The sequence below is a fragment of the Giraffa tippelskirchi genome, chromosome 12, assembly GCF_054371585.1.
Source record: "Giraffa tippelskirchi isolate mGirTip1 chromosome 12, T2T-mGirTip1v1.2.pri, whole genome shotgun sequence".
NCBI classification, from domain to species: Eukaryota; Metazoa; Chordata; class Mammalia; order Artiodactyla; family Giraffidae; genus Giraffa; species Giraffa tippelskirchi.
In genome coordinates this window covers 71,983,434-72,000,573 of record NC_137286.1, presented here as the reverse complement: position 1 = coordinate 72,000,573, position 17,140 = coordinate 71,983,434, and the positions used below count along the sequence as shown (strand labels likewise).

At 55.2% G+C, this 17,140-nt stretch overlaps 2 protein-coding genes and 1 long non-coding RNA gene across 3 annotated transcripts in view; 2 read left to right on the top strand and 1 right to left on the bottom strand.

Annotated features, from left to right (window-relative positions):
- Nucleotides 1–17,140, bottom strand: part of LOC145529707 (uncharacterized) — a 1,704,434-nt gene that overhangs the window by 146,050 nt on the left and 1,541,244 nt on the right. The window contains exons 195-197 of the long non-coding RNA XR_014071296.1: nt 16,530–16,641; nt 8,888–8,999; nt 1,245–1,356 (exon numbers count right to left, since the gene is read on the bottom strand). This is a non-coding gene — a long non-coding RNA (uncharacterized LOC145529707). The remainder of the gene's footprint in view (nt 1–1,244; nt 1,357–8,887; nt 9,000–16,529; nt 16,642–17,140) is intronic.
- Nucleotides 1,976–6,847, top strand: LOC145529509 (uncharacterized). Its single transcript, XM_081550084.1, has 3 exons — nt 1,976–5,232; nt 5,632–5,944; nt 6,195–6,847. The coding sequence occupies exons 1-3, from the start codon at nt 4,996–4,998 to the stop codon at nt 6,821–6,823; spliced, it is 1,179 nt and encodes a 392-aa protein (XP_081406210.1). The 5' UTR covers nt 1,976–4,995; the 3' UTR covers nt 6,824–6,847.
- Nucleotides 11,033–16,629, top strand: LOC145529577 (uncharacterized). The gene is made up of 3 exons (XM_081550162.1): nt 11,033–12,874; nt 13,274–13,586; nt 13,837–16,629. The coding sequence occupies exons 1-3, from the start codon at nt 12,638–12,640 to the stop codon at nt 14,463–14,465; spliced, it is 1,179 nt and encodes a 392-aa protein (XP_081406288.1). The 5' UTR covers nt 11,033–12,637; the 3' UTR covers nt 14,466–16,629.

Genomic DNA, 17,140 nt, shown 5'->3' with positions numbered 1-17,140 from the left:
TTCTCTTCCTCTGCCCCCACACCACTCACTCATGAAGGCAGCCCAGGTGTTCTCATGCCCTGCCTGCCTGCCTGCCTGCCTGGCTCATCCGTGAGCTGTGACCACCTCCAGGGCAGGACTCCACCTTCTCCTCTCTGTGTACCGTGAATCTGCACACAGTGGGCTTTCAGAACCTTAGGAGACTTGAGCCATTCCCACTCGAGCCAGAACCCTCCCCAGGAAGGAAAACAGCTGTGGAGTCATTTTGGCCCCAGCACTGGTTCCCAAACCCTGGCGGCTCCTACAGCCTCTACGGTGTGAAGAGGGAGGTCCCTTTTGACAGAGCTTTCCGGCTGTCAGATCGAAGCTGTTGTTTCACTGTCAGCTGTGTCTCTGCCGTTGCAGCCAGGTGGGCCACGCTGCTCCAAAGGAGCTCACAAGCTGAGTTGCAAGGGAGGTATTGAGAGGACAGGGATGGCTACAACGTGCTGCAAACTGAGTGAGGGTCCCCACAATCCTCAGCAAAGGTCTGTGGTGTGCAAGTGGGGAGTAGAGGGCCCCCAAGTTCCAAAGGAAGGGAGGTACTCGGGAGATAAAGCCCTTGGCTGCTGTGGTAGCAGCTGCAGATGGCAGCTCGTCCACAGTGCACTTCGAATGAGGTCATATGAGCGGGACTCTGGAAATGGCTCCGAAATCCAGAGAAAGGGGTCAGGGTATGTGGGAATCCGGCGGGGGTGGGGGGTGGATGAAGGAAGGTGTCCTTCCTCTCTCCAGTGCAATTTGGTTTGGTGAGTCTCAAAGCTACCAGATGGCACTTCCCAAGTCAGGCCCCCGCAGGAATCAGGGTGGGCTGCGTGCCTCGGCCCCTGCCACAGGGACAAGCCACACCAGTGGCCTCCCTGAGCTCAAATGGCCGGATCTGGGGGTTCCGTCTGGGTGCACACCTCCTTGCTGTGGCCAAGTTCCCCCCTTCTCTGAGCACCAGCTTCATCATCCTCTCGAATGAGGACATCGATTGCTACCTTGGCACGTTACTCTCTTCATCCTGTGAAGACTCATTAGGCTTATCCTACAATTACTAGCTGGCCCGAAGAGATATCTCCTGAATCCAGATTAAGCTGGAGTCTCCCAGGCTCATCTGGCATGTCTTCCCTGAAGTCTGCCAAAACCCACACCCTTGCATTTCCAGGGACTCCCCTTAGCCGGCTGGGCAGAAAACCCAGCATGGTTCAAACAAGCTGACAGACAAGCGGGAGAGGACTCACGGGCAGACGGCCTCCGTCAGGTCTCGGGTGGAGCTCTGGGACCACAGCAGCAACGGGCCATCCCAGCCCCTGGGCTCAGCAGCGCCCTCATTCTCAGGCCGGCGGCTCTGCCCTGAGGGGAGCAGGAAGGTCACCAACTGCAGCAGGCGGACCTCAAGCCCCTCCCACTGCTGGAGCCTGACCTCCCCCGGCCCCACCCCTTCCCCTACCCCAGCAGGACGAGAGCTCGTCTTCCCCTGGCTTCCAACGTGAGGCCCGGCCCTGGGCCCCGATTGGGCACTGCCCCAGTCCGGAGCCAATCACAGTGGCCAGGGAGGTGGAACGCACCGATTGGCCAGGGCCAGGTCATGTGACCATGCTCCCCAGGAAACTCAAATATTACCAAGATTCCCTAACAAACCAATGAACAAAATTATCCAGTAAAGGCAAACCGTACTTTTTAATGAGGCCGATGTCACAGAAAAAAAAAAAAAAATGCTTCACAATGAACTGCTCAAGGAAGCTACTAAATAAACTTTCAGAAAAGTTAAGTAGTTCTTTTTTTTTTTTAATAGGGTGACGGAGAGCTATACCTTTCCCATCTATGTGAATTTAGGTTTAAACTAGATTTCCCTTGGCTATTATATACGACAAAAAAACCCCACATCACCCCCTTTCACTCCCCCCACCCCCCAAAAGTGTTTTAGTCTATTGAGTTTTTGTGTCCTCAGTTGTGTCTGATTCACGGCAACTCACGAACTCTACACAGCCAGGCTCTTCCGTCCATGGAATTCAGGGCAATTTTTTTCTGTCACAGTAAATGCCCACCCTGGGTGATCCAAAGGCAAGGGCTCAGAGGCTCCTGAGAGTCTAACTCCTTTCAGCCGAGCACAGAGCTGGCTCCTCACTGGGATGCCTGTGGCCTGGGGCTCCCAGAGGGGAGAGCAGCACTCGCCCCACCGTGTGGTCACTGCTGGAAGTGCAGGCTGCTCCTCACTCCCCCTTGACAGTGTCCCTGAGGGCAGAACAGTGGGAATCTACTCAAGGTGGAAATGCAAACTCCCATGCAACCAAACTTCCCACAAGGTCTCCAAAACCACTCAGGAACAGGGAATTGGAAACTGCAGGGCATGACATGAATGGAGATGGAGACTTGACACCTTACACCGAGTTCACTTCCAGTTATCCCTAGACAAAGTTTCCATGAAAACTTGTCACAAATCTAGAAGAACAATGAGCAGAAACCGGACACGTGCTTTGAGTCTTCACACACAAAACTAAAAGGCAGTCCACAAAACAACCCAGAGAATACAGTGGACTTTGCAAAATCAAAGATATCTACTGTGGGAAAGACCTCATTACAAAAGCAAAAGACAGGTCATACATCGCGAGACGAATGAGTGGAAACACAAAGCTTCTCAAGGATGTGTCTCCAAACAGACAAAGAACACCAACACAACAAGCCTGTGAAAACTAGGGAAAGGTCTGAAGGGACACCAGACTGAGGAAGACACACACAGAGTATCCCGGATGATGTCCAGCACGGAGGGCCTGAAGAAACAACAGTCTAGTTGCACTCCCTCAGGCCTGTGTGACCCTGGATGAGGCCTCTGTTTCCCGGTGGCTCTGAGAGATGGACAGGGAGGAAGGGGAAGAGAAATCACTTGCATTTCTAATACTCACAGCAAAGTCTTCCAATGAGAAGGGAATTATCACCCCCACTGACAATGCCATGCACTGAAGTGATACCCACGAGTCCATCTAACCCAGAAGGGAAGGAAGGACCTGTTCTCACAAAACGGCGAGAGATGGAAGAAGGAAGATCAAGCCCACACCAATCACTGGAAAGAGAAGCTGTGCTCAGGGCTTGAAAGAATTCCTATTGGGAAAATGATGTCACAGCCCCACAAGGCAATCCACAGCTTGGATGCTATTCCTCCCAAAATGCCAATGCATTGTCGCACCGAACAAAGAACTGCAAAAGGGGTTACGGAAACAGAAAAGAGCCTAAATTGTCAATACAATCCGACGAAAAAGCCCCGATACGGACATCCAAGGTTGTGTGAAAGGAAATTAGACGACCAAACTAGGATCCTCAGGAGCGTATCGGAGAAGGCGATGGCGACCCACGCCAGTACTCTTGCCTGGAAAATGCCCTGGACGGAGGAGCCTGGTAGGCTGCAGGCCATGGGGTCGCGCAGAGTCAGACACGACTGAAGTGACTTAGCCGCAGCGGCAGCAGCAGGACAGTATGCTATTGGGAATACAACAACACACACAGATCCAGATCGATGGAATAAAGTTGAGGGTCCAGAAACAAACCCCGGCATCCATGGTCAACTCATCTCTGACACAGAAGGGGAGAATATCCAAATGGGAACAAGAAAGCCTCTTCAATAAATGGCCATGGGAAAACCAGACAGCTACATCTGAAGAACGCTATTGGTTTTGATCTCACACCACCTCAATATCGGGGAAAAACCTCACCCTAAAGACTGATGTCATGAGATAGCTAGAAAGAAGCGTAGGTCAAAGGCTCCTTAACATCAGAGTCTCCTTGCCATTTGCTGGGCGGAGGTAGAAATGGGTCTCTTCAAGTAAGGGAAAGAGGGAAACGAAGTACACCAATGGGTTTCCATCCAATGGAACCTCTTCACAACAGAGAAGCTAAGCATTCACAGATGCAAAAGATAGGAAACGGAACATGAGAGACTCCTTGCAAGTGGTGTATCTGAGAAGGGGTTCATATGGAAAGAGACGAAGAATGCACAGCACTCAGATTCCAAGAAACACCACCACCACCCTTGACCCTTCCCCCATGACCAACTCCGACCTAAAGCCTTTCTCTCCCTCTAACCCATCCCTAAAACATAACCCTCATCTAATCATATACATGTGCATTCCTAGCATCCATCCATCCACACACGAGAGAGAAAGAGGAAGACACAGACTGAATCGAGAAAGGAAAAGAGAGGGACACAGCCAGAGAGAGACACGGAACCAAAGAGAGGAAAGGAGTCGATGGTCCAGACTTTTCATCAATCTGTCTCGAAGGTAGAAGCAATGACAGCGCCCATCCACCCCAGAAGGGGGAAAAGGACGGAAGGTTTGGAGAGGAAAAGACAAGAACGCAGGGAGCCATTAGAAGCTCAGCCACCCGCAGAAGCCGAGCTGGGACACTTGAACAGAATCTCAATGGAAACAGAGGACCAGAAAGTTGGCTACTCTTTTCTATAAGAGAGGGAGACCTTCGAGTCTTCCTTTCGGGCCTCCAACTTGGATGTGGGGTCTCAAAACAGTCAGGAGGGGCAGTGCCTTTTCCTGGGTACCACGGCGCATCCAGGCCTCGTTCTGCCCCATTCTGTGCTGTGTCAGCCCTGGATGGAGTCTTTCTTTCTGAAGTCTCAGCGCACAAGCTCCACGTGATATCGGCCCCAGGTGGAGAGGCATGGAGCTGCTCGTAGGCCGACAGACCTAGGAAACAGATGGGAGAATGACCCCCACTCTGCAGATGGAGAGACTGGGGAAACCCTGAGGGGCATATGCTTGTCCAGGGCCACACCACTTATGAGAAGAAGGAGCCTGGTCTGAGAGCAGCGGGGTCCTCGGAGCTCAGGCCCTGGCTGCACCCAGGCCTCCCCAGGGCTGTGGGCTGGGCTGTGTGGCTGTCACTGTGCCTGCACATGGCCTAAGGGGGGTGGTCGAGCAGTCAGAAACCCAGAGATTCCCTTGGGAAGTTTTGGGGAAGGGACCTCAGCACGAACCCCAGGAAATGATGTCACCTGCCGGCAACAGAACCCAACAGAACCCGCAACCCGGGTATCCAGGCCTCCAGAGCGGAGAGGAGCCCCCAGCCAGATCTCTTGCTGCCAGGATGTTCTGCTGTTTGCCCCTGCCCAGAGGCCGGGGCCTCAGGAGAGCTCACAGGCAGTGTGCGTGGGCACCCTGTCGACGTTGGCTCAGGGCACCCCCGAGAGGCCTCTGGCCCTCTGCCCGGAGAAACAGAAAGGTAACACGGGGAGCCCCAGGCCGGGCCAGGCCACCTCTCCCATGCCACCCGGAAACACCGGGTCCTTTGCCTGTGTGTGTGGATGCGGGTTTCTCGGGGTGTGTCTCCCTCAAGGAAGCCCAGGCGGATGTGGGGTCAGAAGCCTGCGGACAAGTTGTGTCCACACCCCAGGGGAGATCAGGCTGGCTGGGATGGGAACAGTGCGGGCAGGGCCGGCCGCCCAGGCTGACCTCACACCCTCAGGTGGGTCTCTTTCCTCCCGGGTGGGGATCTGAGCAGACACACGTCTCTGACCCTTCTGGGAAGAGAAGTTCGAGCAGGCAGAAGCAGCGGCTCCACTGGCCAGGCCCAGCTCGGAAAACTCCCAGCACGGCTGGCTGACGGTCACTGTCGTTGCAGAGCTTCCCACGTGATGAGGCCGAGGACGGGGACACCCCGTCCACCTCCCGGAGGGAGGGGTCGGAGCACCAACCCCCCGCCCGTGAGGCCCAGTGCAGGCTCCAGGTGAGCGTGCCCACGGAGGCATCAGCCCCACCGGGGGCGAAGCGGAGGCGGGGAAGGCCTGCTGCCGAGACACCGCCCAGGATACACCCGGCGGCCCAGTCTGAGGCTGCCACGGAGCTCAGCACACCCGGCTCCGACCCAGAGTCCCGAGAACCCCGGCCTCTGAGGCAGCAGGAGGACCTGGAGCCCAGCACGCCAGAGCACAGAGGTAAGGACGCTGGGGCTGGTGCACGGGAGTGTGTGGGGAGGGGGTGCTGAGCTACACAGGGACGAGTCCCCGAAAGATGCTGCTGGGCCTGCAGCAAGCGCTGGCCTCACACCCCCACCCCCATCTTGCACACTTCAGTCCCAAAAGACATCCAACCCTGGGTATTCTTTCGGAATCTCTTGGAAGCTTTCTGTCCCGGGATACGCACATGCCAAGGCTGGTCTGTGGGCAAACTTTGCTTCTCCCCCAGCTCTAGCACTGGCCTCCAACTGGAACCAGGCTCCACTTCCCAGACCTGTGCCTACAGAGGTGGTGGCTCCAGGTGCAGGACCCAGGGATCCACCGAGGGCAGATGGAGAACCGAGCCTTGCCCTCGCAGAGACACCAGGCCAGCTGGGTACTGGCCAGCACACCGGGCAGATCGGATTTCCGTGCCTGCAGGACCCCCAGCCCCAGGCACTGATGTCCCACCCCCTCAGCCAGAACCTCCACCTCCACGTGCACCTGTACCTGCTCGGGCTTTGGCAGGAGAACCCGAGGCAGAGGAGGAGTCACCGCCTCGGCAGGGAGAGCCTGCCCTGGCTCCCGCGCAACACCCAGACGCCGACGATGACTCACCCGCCCCTGCAGGAAGAACGAGCCCCCGCTCTGGACAGAGACCCAGAGCCCTTGCCGGAAACACCATGTCCAGGGGAGCGGTCGGCTCTGCAGCCTCCATCCCTGTCTGCTCACCGTGGACGCCGGCAACTCGGTCTGCCCCCAGGGGACATGGAGTTCCTTTCCCCTGAGCTGCTTTGCATTTGGTTTGTTTCCACCTTTCTGGTGATGTTTTACTTTTTGTATGGTTTCGTCTATTTTTGTTGGTTAAGTTGGGATTAGTAAACTTTTTCATCATTGTTGCAATTTGGGACACTGTTGTGTAACTCTGGTGATACTGTGTTACCATCACCACTCTGTAGTTTCAGACCCGTTCGATCTTTATGCCCCACCCGCCAACAAAGCCTGGGTTCAAGGCAAGCAGGCCCTGTTCATCCCTCCCCCCGATCCTGACCACAATTTCATCTTTTCTTTCTGCATTCCTTCCTATATTCTTGGTGTCCCCAATCAATGACTCTCAGTGAGATGACTGAAGGAGTTTTTTTCGGACTCTCCACCTACTGTAAGACTCCATTGGAGAGTTCTCATTTTTATGTCATTTGAACTAGCCTTTGATAGCTGAAAGGACGGTGTACGTCCTTTCAAGATATCATGTGCCAAACGAAGCCCTTTTGGCAAATGCCATCATTATCTCCAGGCAGGCATTGCTGTTTGAAGGGTGACATCTCAGCCAGAAGGCAGAGGCTGAGCTCCTCTTGTTGCACCAGCTCCCAAAAGAAGCCAAGAAAGGGAGCTGGAACAACAAACCACCCCAACGCCCAGGAAAGCGTTCTTCACGACAGAAGGCTAGCAAATGACCCAACAACCTTGTGGCCCAGAACCCCTCTAGAAAAATCACTGTTCCATACAAAAGAGAAACACATGGGAAGTTCCAAGGAGAGGCAATGCCCATGGCCAGTGTACTTTAGAGACGGCCTGACCGCTCCGGGGAAGACACGCACCGACGGAACCCCTTGGGAAACAGCAGTGAGAGTCCTCACCGTCGTAAGGGTTTCCTCTGGGGACAACCTGCCCTGGGCACCACATGAGGGAGCAGACCGGCTTCTCTTCCTCTGCCCCCACACCACTCACTCATGAAGGCAGCTCAGGTGTTCTCATGCCCTGCCTGCCTGCCTGCCTGCCTGGCTCATCCGTGAGCTGTGACCACCTCCAGGGCAGGACTCCACCTTCTCCTCTCTGTGTACCGTGAATCTGCACACAGTGGGCTTTCAGAACCTTAGGAGACTTGAGCCATTCCCACTCGAGCCAGAACCCTCCCCAGGAAGGAAAACAGCTGTGGAGTCATTTTGGCCCCAGCACTGGTTCCCAAACCCTGGCGGCTCCTACAGCCTCTACGGTGTGAAGAGGGAGGTCCCTTTTGACAGAGCTTTCCGGCTGTCAGATCGAAGCTGTTGTTTCACTGTCAGCTGTGTCTCTGCCGTTGCAGCCAGGTGGGCCACGCTGCTCCAAAGGAGCTCACAAGCTGAGTTGCAAGGGAGGTATTGAGAGGACAGGGATGGCTACAACGTGCTGCAAACTGAGTGAGGGTCCCCACAATCCTCAGCAAAGGTCTGTGGTGTGCAAGTGGGGAGTAGAGGGCCCCCAAGTTCCAAAGGAAGGGAGGTACTCGGGAGATAAAGCCCTTGGCTGCTGTGGTAGCAGCTGCAGATGGCAGCTCGTCCACAGTGCACTTCGAATGAGGTCATATGAGCGGGACTCTGGAAAGGGCTCCGAAATCCAGAGAAAGGGGTCAGGGTATGTGGGAATCCGGTGGGGGTGGGGGGTGGATGAAGGAAGGTGTCCTTCCTCTCTCCAGTGCAATTTGGTTTGGTGAGTCTCAAAGCTACCAGATGGCACTTCCCAAGTCAGGCCCCCGCAGGAATCAGGGTGGGCTGCGTGCCTCGGCCCCTGCCACAGGGACAAGCCACACCAGTGGCCTCCCTGAGCTCAAATGGCCGGATCTGGGGGTTCCGTCTGGGTGCACACCTCCTTGCTGTGGCCAAGTTCCCCCCTTCTCTGAGCACCAGCTTCATCATCCTCTCGAATGAGGACATCGATTGCTACCTTGGCACGTTACTCTCTTCATCCTGTGAAGACTCATTAGGCTTATCCTACAATTACTAGCTGGCCCGAAGAGATATCTCCTGAATCCAGATTAAGCTGGAGTCTCCCAGGCTCATCTGGCATGTCTTCCCTGAAGTCTGCCAAAACCCACACCCTTGCATTTCCAGGGACTCCCCTTAGCCGGCTGGGCAGAAAACCCAGCATGGTTCAAACAAGCTGACAGACAAGCGGGAGAGGACTCACGGGCAGACGGCCTCCGTCAGGTCTCGGGTGGAGCTCTGGGACCACAGCAGCAACGGGCCATCCCAGCCCCTGGGCTCAGCAGCGCCCTCATTCTCAGGCCGGCGGCTCTGCCCTGAGGGGAGCAGGAAGGTCACCAACTGCCGCAGGCGGACCTCAAGCCCCTCCCACTGCTGGAGCCTGACCTCCCCCGGCCCCACCCCTTCCCCTACCCCAGCAGGACGAGAGCTCGTCTTCCCCTGGCTTCCAACGTGAGGCCCGGCCCTGGGCCCCGATTGGGCACTGCCCCAGTCCGGAGCCAATCACAGTGGCCAGGGAGGTGGAACGCACCGATTGGCCAGGGCCAGGTCATGTGACCATGCTCCCCAGGAAACTCAAATATTACCAAGATTCCCTAACAAACCAATGAACAAAATTATCCAGTAAAGGCAAACCGTACTTTTTAATGAGGCCGATGTCACAGAAAAAAAAAAAAAAAGCTTCACAATGAACTGCTCAAGGAAGCTACTAAATAAACTTTCAGAAAAGTTAAGTAGTTTTTTTTTTTTTTTAATAGGGTGACGGAGAGCTATACCTTTCCCATCTATGTGAATTTAGGTTTAAACTAGATTTCCCTTGGCTATTATATATGACAAAAAAACCCCACATCACCCCCTTTCACTCCCCCCACCCCCCAAAAGTGTTTTAGTCTATTGAGTTTTTGTGTCCTCAGTTGTGTCTGATTCACGGCAACTCACGAACTCTACACAGCCAGGCTCTTCCGTCCATGGAATTCAGGGCAATTTTTTTCTGTCACAGTAAATGCCCACCCTGGGTGATCCAAAGGCAAGGGCTCAGAGGCTCCTGAGAGTCTAACTCCTTTCAGCCGAGCACAGAGCTGGCTCCTCACTGGGATGCCTGTGGCCTGGGGCTCCCAGAGGGGAGAGCAGCACTCGCCCCACCGTGTGGTCACTGCTGGAAGTGCAGGCTGCTCCTCACTCCCCCTTGACAGTGTCCCTGAGGGCAGAACAGTGGGAATCTACTCAAGGTGGAAATGCAAACTCCCATGCAACCAAACTTCCCACAAGGTCTCCAAAACCACTCAGGAACAGGGAATTGGAAACTGCAGGGCATGACATGAATGGAGATGGAGACTTGACACCTTACACCGAGTTCACTTCCAGTTATCCCTAGACAAAGTTTCCATGAAAACTTGTCACAAATCTAGAAGAACAATGAGCAGAAACCGGACACGTGCTTTGAGTCTTCACACACAAAACTAAAAGGCAGTCCACAAAACAACCCAGAGAATACAGTGGACTTTGCAAAATCAAAGATATCTACTGTGGGAAAGACCTCATTACAAAAGCAAAAGACAGGTCATACATCGCGAGACGAATGAGTGGAAACACAAAGCTTCTCAAGGATGTGTCTCCAAACAGACAAAGAACACCAACACAACAAGCCTGTGAAAACTAGGGAAAGGTCTGAAGGGACACCAGACTGAGGAAGACACACACAGAGTATCCCGGATGATGTCCAGCACGGAGGGCCTGAAGAAACAACAGTCTAGTTGCACTCCCTCAGGCCTGTGTGACCCTGGATGAGGCCTCTGTTTCCCGGTGGCTCTGAGAGATGGACAGGGAGGAAGGGGAAGAGAAATCACTTGCATTTCTAATACTCACAGCAAAGTCTTCCAATGAGAAGGGAATTATCACCCCCACTGACAATGCCATGCACTGAAGTGATACCCACGAGTCCATCTAACCCAGAAGGGAAGGAAGGACCTGTTCTCACAAAACGGCGAGAGATGGAAGAAGGAAGATCAAGCCCACACCAATCACTGGAAAGAGAAGCTGTGCTCAGGGCTTGAAAGAATTCCTATTGGGAAAATGATGTCACAGCCCCACAAGGCAATCCACAGCTTGGATGCTATTCCTCCCAAAATGCCAATGCATTGTCGCACCGAACAAAGAACTGCAAAAGGGGTTACGGAAACAGAAAAGAGCCTAAATTGTCAATACAATCCGACGAAAAAGCCCCGATATGGACATCCAAGGTTGTGTGAAAGGAAATTAGACGACCAAACTAGGATCCTCAGGAGCGTATCGGAGAAGGCGATGGCGACCCACGCCAGTACTCTTGCCTGGAAAATGCCCTGGACGGAGGAGCCTGGTAGGCTGCAGGCCATGGGGTCGCGCAGAGTCAGACACGACTGAAGTGACTTAGCCGCAGCGGCAGCAGCAGGACAGTATGCTATTGGGAATACAACAACACACACAGATCCAGATCGATGGAATAAAGTTGAGGGTCCAGAAACAAACCCCGGCATCCATGGTCAACTCATCTCTGACACAGAAGGGGAGAATATCCAAATGGGAACAAGAAAGCCTCTTCAATAAATGGCCATGGGAAAACCAGACAGCTACATCTGAAGAACGCTATTGGTTTTGATCTCACACCACCTCAATATCGGGGAAAAACCTCACCCTAAAGACTGATGTCTTGAGATAGCTAGAAAGAAGCGTAGGTCAAAGGCTCCTTAACATCAGAGTCTCCTTGCCATTTGCTGGGCGGAGGTAGAAATGGGTCTCTTCAAGTAAGGGAAAGAGGGAAACGAAGTACACCAATGGGTTTCCATCCAATGGAACCTCTTCACAACAGAGAAGCTAAGCATTCACACATGCAAAAGATAGGAAACGGAACATGAGAGACTCCTTGCAAGTGGTGTATCTGAGAAGGGGTTCATATGGAAAGAGACGAAGAATGCACAGCACTCAGATTCCAAGAAACACCACCACCACCCTTGACCCTTCCCCCATGACCAACTCCGACCTAAAGCCTTTCTCTCCCTCTAACCCATCCCTAAAACATAACCCTCATCTAATCATATACATGTGCATTCCTAGCATCCATCCATCCACACACGAGAGAGAAAGAGGAAGACACAGACTGAATCGAGAAAGGAAAAGAGAGGGACACAGCCAGAGAGAGACACGGAACCAAAGAGAGGAAAGGAGTCGATGGTCCAGACTTTTCATCAATCTGTCTCGAAGGTAGAAGCAATGACAGCGCCCATCCACCCCAGAAGGGGGAAAAGGACGGAAGGTTTGGAGAGGAAAAGACAAGAACGCAGGGAGCCATTAGAAGCTCAGCCACCCGCAGAAGCCGAGCTGGGACACTTGAACAGAATCTCAATGGAAACAGAGGACCAGAAAGTTGGCTACTCTTTTCTATAAGAGAGGGAGACCTTCGAGTCTTCCTTTCGGGCCTCCAACTTGGATGTGGGGTCTCAAAACAGTCAGGAGGGGCAGTGCCTTTTCCTGGGTACCACGGCGCATCCAGGCCTCGTTCTGCCCCATTCTGTGCTGTGTCAGCCCTGGATGGAGTCTTTCTTTCTGAAGTCTCAGCGCACAAGCTCCACGTGATATCGGCCCCAGGTGGAGAGGCATGGAGCTGCTCGTAGGCCGACAGACCTAGGAAACAGATGGGAGAATGACCCCCACTCTGCAGATGGAGAGACTGGGGAAACCCTGAGGGGCATATGCTTGTCCAGGGCCACACCACTTATGAGAAGAAGGAGCCTGGTCTGAGAGCAGCGGGGTCCTCGGAGCTCAGGCCCTGGCTGCACCCAGGCCTCCCCAGGGCTGTGGGCTGGGCTGTGTGGCTGTCACTGTGCCTGCACATGGCCTAAGGGGGGTGGTCGAGCAGTCAGAAACCCAGAGATTCCCTTGGGAAGTTTTGGGGAAGGGACCTCAGCACGAACCCCAGGAAATGATGTCACCTGCCGGCAACAGAACCCAACAGAACCCGCAACCCGGGTATCCAGGCCTCCAGAGCGGAGAGGAGCCCCCAGCCAGATCTCTTGCTGCCAGGATGTTCTGCTGTTTGCCCCTGCCCAGAGGCCGGGGCCTCAGGAGAGCTCACAGGCAGTGTGCGTGGGCACCCTGTCGACGTTGGCTCAGGGCACCCCCGAGAGGCCTCTGGCCCTCTGCCCGGAGAAACAGAAAGGTAACACGGGGAGCCCCAGGCCGGGCCAGGCCACCTCTCCCATGCCACCCGGAAACACCGGGTCCTTTGCCTGTGTGTGTGGATGCGGGTTTCTCGGGGTGTGTCTCCCTCAAGGAAGCCCAGGCGGATGTGGGGTCAGAAGCCTGCGGACAAGTTGTGTCCACACCCCAGGGGAGATCAGGCTGGCTGGGATGGGAACAGTGCGGGCAGGGCCGGCCGCCCAGGCTGACCTCACACCCTCAGGTGGGTCTCTTTCCTCCCGGGTGGGGATCTGAGCAGACACACGTCTCTGACCCTTCTGGGAAGAGAAGTTCGAGCAGGCAGAAGCAGCGGCTCCACTGGCCAGGCCCAGCTCGGAAAACTCCCAGCACGGCTGGCTGACGGTCACTGTCGTTGCAGAGCTTCCCACGTGATGAGGCCGAGGACGGGGACACCCCGTCCACCTCCCGGAGGGAGGGGTCGGAGCACCAACCCCCCGCCCGTGAGGCCCAGTGCAGGCTCCAGGTGAGCGTGCCCACGGAGGCATCAGCCCCACCGGGGGCGAAGCGGAGGCGGGGAAGGCCTGCTGCCGAGACACCGCCCAGGATACACCCGGCGGCCCAGTCTGAGGCTGCCACGGAGCTCAGCACACCCGGCTCCGACCCAGAGTCCCGAGAACCCCGGCCTCTGAGGCAGCAGGAGGACCTGGAGCCCAGCACGCCAGAGCACAGAGGTAAGGACGCTGGGGCTGGTGCACGGGAGTGTGTGGGGAGGGGGTGCTGAGCTACACAGGGACGAGTCCCCGAAAGATGCTGCTGGGCCTGCAGCAAGCGCTGGCCTCACACCCCCACCCCCATCTTGCACACTTCAGTCCCAAAAGACATCCAACCCTGGGTATTCTTTCGGAATCTCTTGGAAGCTTTCTGTCCCGGGATACGCACATGCCAAGGCTGGTCTGTGGGCAAACTTTGCTTCTCCCCCAGCTCTAGCACTGGCCTCCAACTGGAACCAGGCTCCACTTCCCAGACCTGTGCCTACAGAGGTGGTGGCTCCAGGTGCAGGACCCAGGGATCCACCGAGGGCAGATGGAGAACCGAGCCTTGCCCTCGCAGAGACACCAGGCCAGCTGGGTACTGGCCAGCACACCGGGCAGATCGGATTTCCGTGCCTGCAGGACCCCCAGCCCCAGGCACTGATGTCCCACCCCCTCAGCCAGAACCTCCACCTCCACGTGCACCTGTACCTGCTCGGGCTTTGGCAGGAGAACCCGAGGCAGAGGAGGAGTCACCGCCTCGGCAGGGAGAGCCTGCCCTGGCTCCCGCGCAACACCCAGACGCCGACAATGACTCACCCGCCCCTGCAGGAAGAACGAGCCCCCGCTCTGGACAGAGACCCAGAGCCCTTGCCGGAAACACCATGTCCAGGGGAGCGGTCGGCTCTGCAGCCTCCATCCCTGTCTGCTCACCGTGGACGCCGGCAACTCGGTCTGCCCCCAGGGGACATGGAGTTCCTTTCCCCTGAGCTGCTTTGCATTTGGTTTGTTTCCACCTTTCTGGTGATGTTTTACTTTTTGTATGGTTTCGTCTATTTTTGTTGGTTAAGTTGGGATTAGTAAACTTTTTCATCATTGTTGCAATTTGGGACACTGTTGTGTAACTCTGGTGATACTGTGTTACCATCACCACTCTGTAGTTTCAGACCCGTTCGATCTTTATGCCCCACCCGCCAACAAAGCCTGGGTTCAAGGCAAGCAGGCCCTGTTCATCCCTCCCCCCGATCCTGACCACAATTTCATCTTTTCTTTCTGCATTCCTTCCTATATTCTTGGTGTCCCCAATCAATGACTCTCAGTGAGATGACTGAAGGAGTTTTTTTCGGACTCTCCACCTACTGTAAGACTCCATTGGAGAGTTCTCATTTTTATGTCATTTGAACTAGCCTTTGATAGCTGAAAGGACGGTGTACGTCCTTTCAAGATATCATGTGCCAAACGAAGCCCTTTTGGCAAATGCCATCATTATCTCCAGGCAGGCATTGCTGTTTGAAGGGTGACATCTCAGCCAGAAGGCAGAGGCTGAGCTCCTCTTGTTGCACCAGCTCCCAAAAGAAGCCAAGAAAGGGAGCTGGAACAACAAACCACCCCAACGCCCAGGAAAGCGTTCTTCACGACAGAAGGCTAGCAAATGACCCAACAACCTTGTGGCCCAGAACCCCTCTAGAAAAATCACTGTTCCATACAAAAGAGAAACACATGGGAAGTTCCAAGGAGAGGCAATGCCCATGGCCAGTGTACTTTAGAGACGGCCTGACCGCTCCGGGGAAGACACGCACCGACGGAACCCCTTGGGAAACAGCAGTGAGAGTCCTCACCGTCGTAAGGGTTTCCTCTGGGGACAACCTGCCCTGGGCACCACATGAGGGAGCAGACCGGCTTCTCTTCCTCTGCCCCCACACCACTCACTCATGAAGGCAGCTCAGGTGTTCTCATGCCCTGCCTGCCTGCCTGCCTGCCTGGCTCATCCGTGAGCTGTGACCACCTCCAGGGCAGGACTCCACCTTCTCCTCTCTGTGTACCGTGAATCTGCACACAGTGGGCTTTCAGAACCTTAGGAGACTTGAGCCATTCCCACTCGAGCCAGAACCCTCCCCAGGAAGGAAAACAGCTGTGGAGTCATTTTGGCCCCAGCACTGGTTCCCAAACCCTGGCGGCTCCTACAGCCTCTACGGTGTGAAGAGGGAGGTCCCTTTTGACAGAGCTTTCCGGCTGTCAGATCGAAGCTGTTGTTTCACTGTCAGCTGTGTCTCTGCCGTTGCAGCCAGGTGGGCCACGCTGCTCCAAAGGAGCTCACAAGCTGAGTTGCAAGGGAGGTATTGAGAGGACAGGGATGGCTACAACGTGCTGCAAACTGAGTGAGGGTCCCCACAATCCTCAGCAAAGGTCTGTGGTGTGCAAGTGGGGAGTAGAGGGCCCCCAAGTTCCAAAGGAAGGGAGGTACTCGGGAGATAAAGCCCTTGGCTGCTGTGGTAGCAGCTGCAGATGGCAGCTCGTCCACAGTGCACTTCGAATGAGGTCATATGAGCGGGACTCTGGAAAGGGCTCCGAAATCCAGAGAAAGGGGTCAGGGTATGTGGGAATCCGGCGGGGGTGGGGGGTGGATGAAGGAAGGTGTCCTTCCTCTCTCCAGTGCAATTTGGTTTGGTGAGTCTCAAAGCTACCAGATGGCACTTCCCAAGTCAGGCCCCCGCAGGAATCAGGGTGGGCTGCGTGCCTCGGCCCCTGCCACAGGGACAAGCCACACCAGTGGCCTCCCTGAGCTCAAATGGCCGGATCTGGGGGTTCCGTCTGGGTGCACACCTCCTTGCTGTGGCCAAGTTCCCCCCTTCTCTGAGCACCAGCTTCATCATCCTCTCGAATGAGGACATCGATTGCTACCTTGGCACGTTACTCTCTTCATCCTGTGAAGACTCATTAGGCTTATCCTACAATTACTAGCTGGCCCGAAGAGATATCTCCTGAATCCAGATTAAGCTGGAGTCTCCCAGGCTCATCTGGCATGTCTTCCCTGAAGTCTGCCAAAACCCACACCCTTGCATTTCCAGGGACTCCCCTTAGCCGGCTGGGCAGAAAACCCAGCATGGTTCAAACAAGCTGACAGACAAGCGGGAGAGGACTCACGGGCAGACGGCCTCCGTCAGGTCTCGGGTGGAGCTCTGGGACCACAGCAGCAACGGGCCATCCCAGCCCCTGGGCTCAGCAGCGCCCTCATTCTCAGGCCGGCGGCTCTGCCCTGAGGGGAGCAGGAAGGTCACCAACTGCCGCAGGCGGACCTCAAGCCCCTCCCACTGCTGGAGCCTGACCTCCCCCGGCCCCACCCCTTCCCCTACCCCAGCAGGACGAGAGCTCGTCTTCCCCTGGCTTCCAACGTGAGGCCCGGCCCTGGGCCCCGATTGGGCACTGCCCCAGTCCGGAGCCAATCACAGTGGCCAGGGAGGTGGAACGCACCGATTGGCCAGGGCCAGGTCATGTGACCATGCTCCCCAGGAAACTCAAATATTACCAAGATTCCCTAACAAACCAATGAACAAAATTATCCAGTAAAGGCAAACCGTACTTTTTAATGAGGCCGATGTCACAGAAAAAAAAAAAAAATGCTTCACAATGAACTGCTCAAGGAAGCTACTAAATAAACTTTCAGAAAAGTTAAGTAGTTTTTTTTTTTTTTTAATAGGGTGACGGAGAGCTATACCTTTCCCATCTATGTGAATTTAGGTTTAAACTAGATTTCC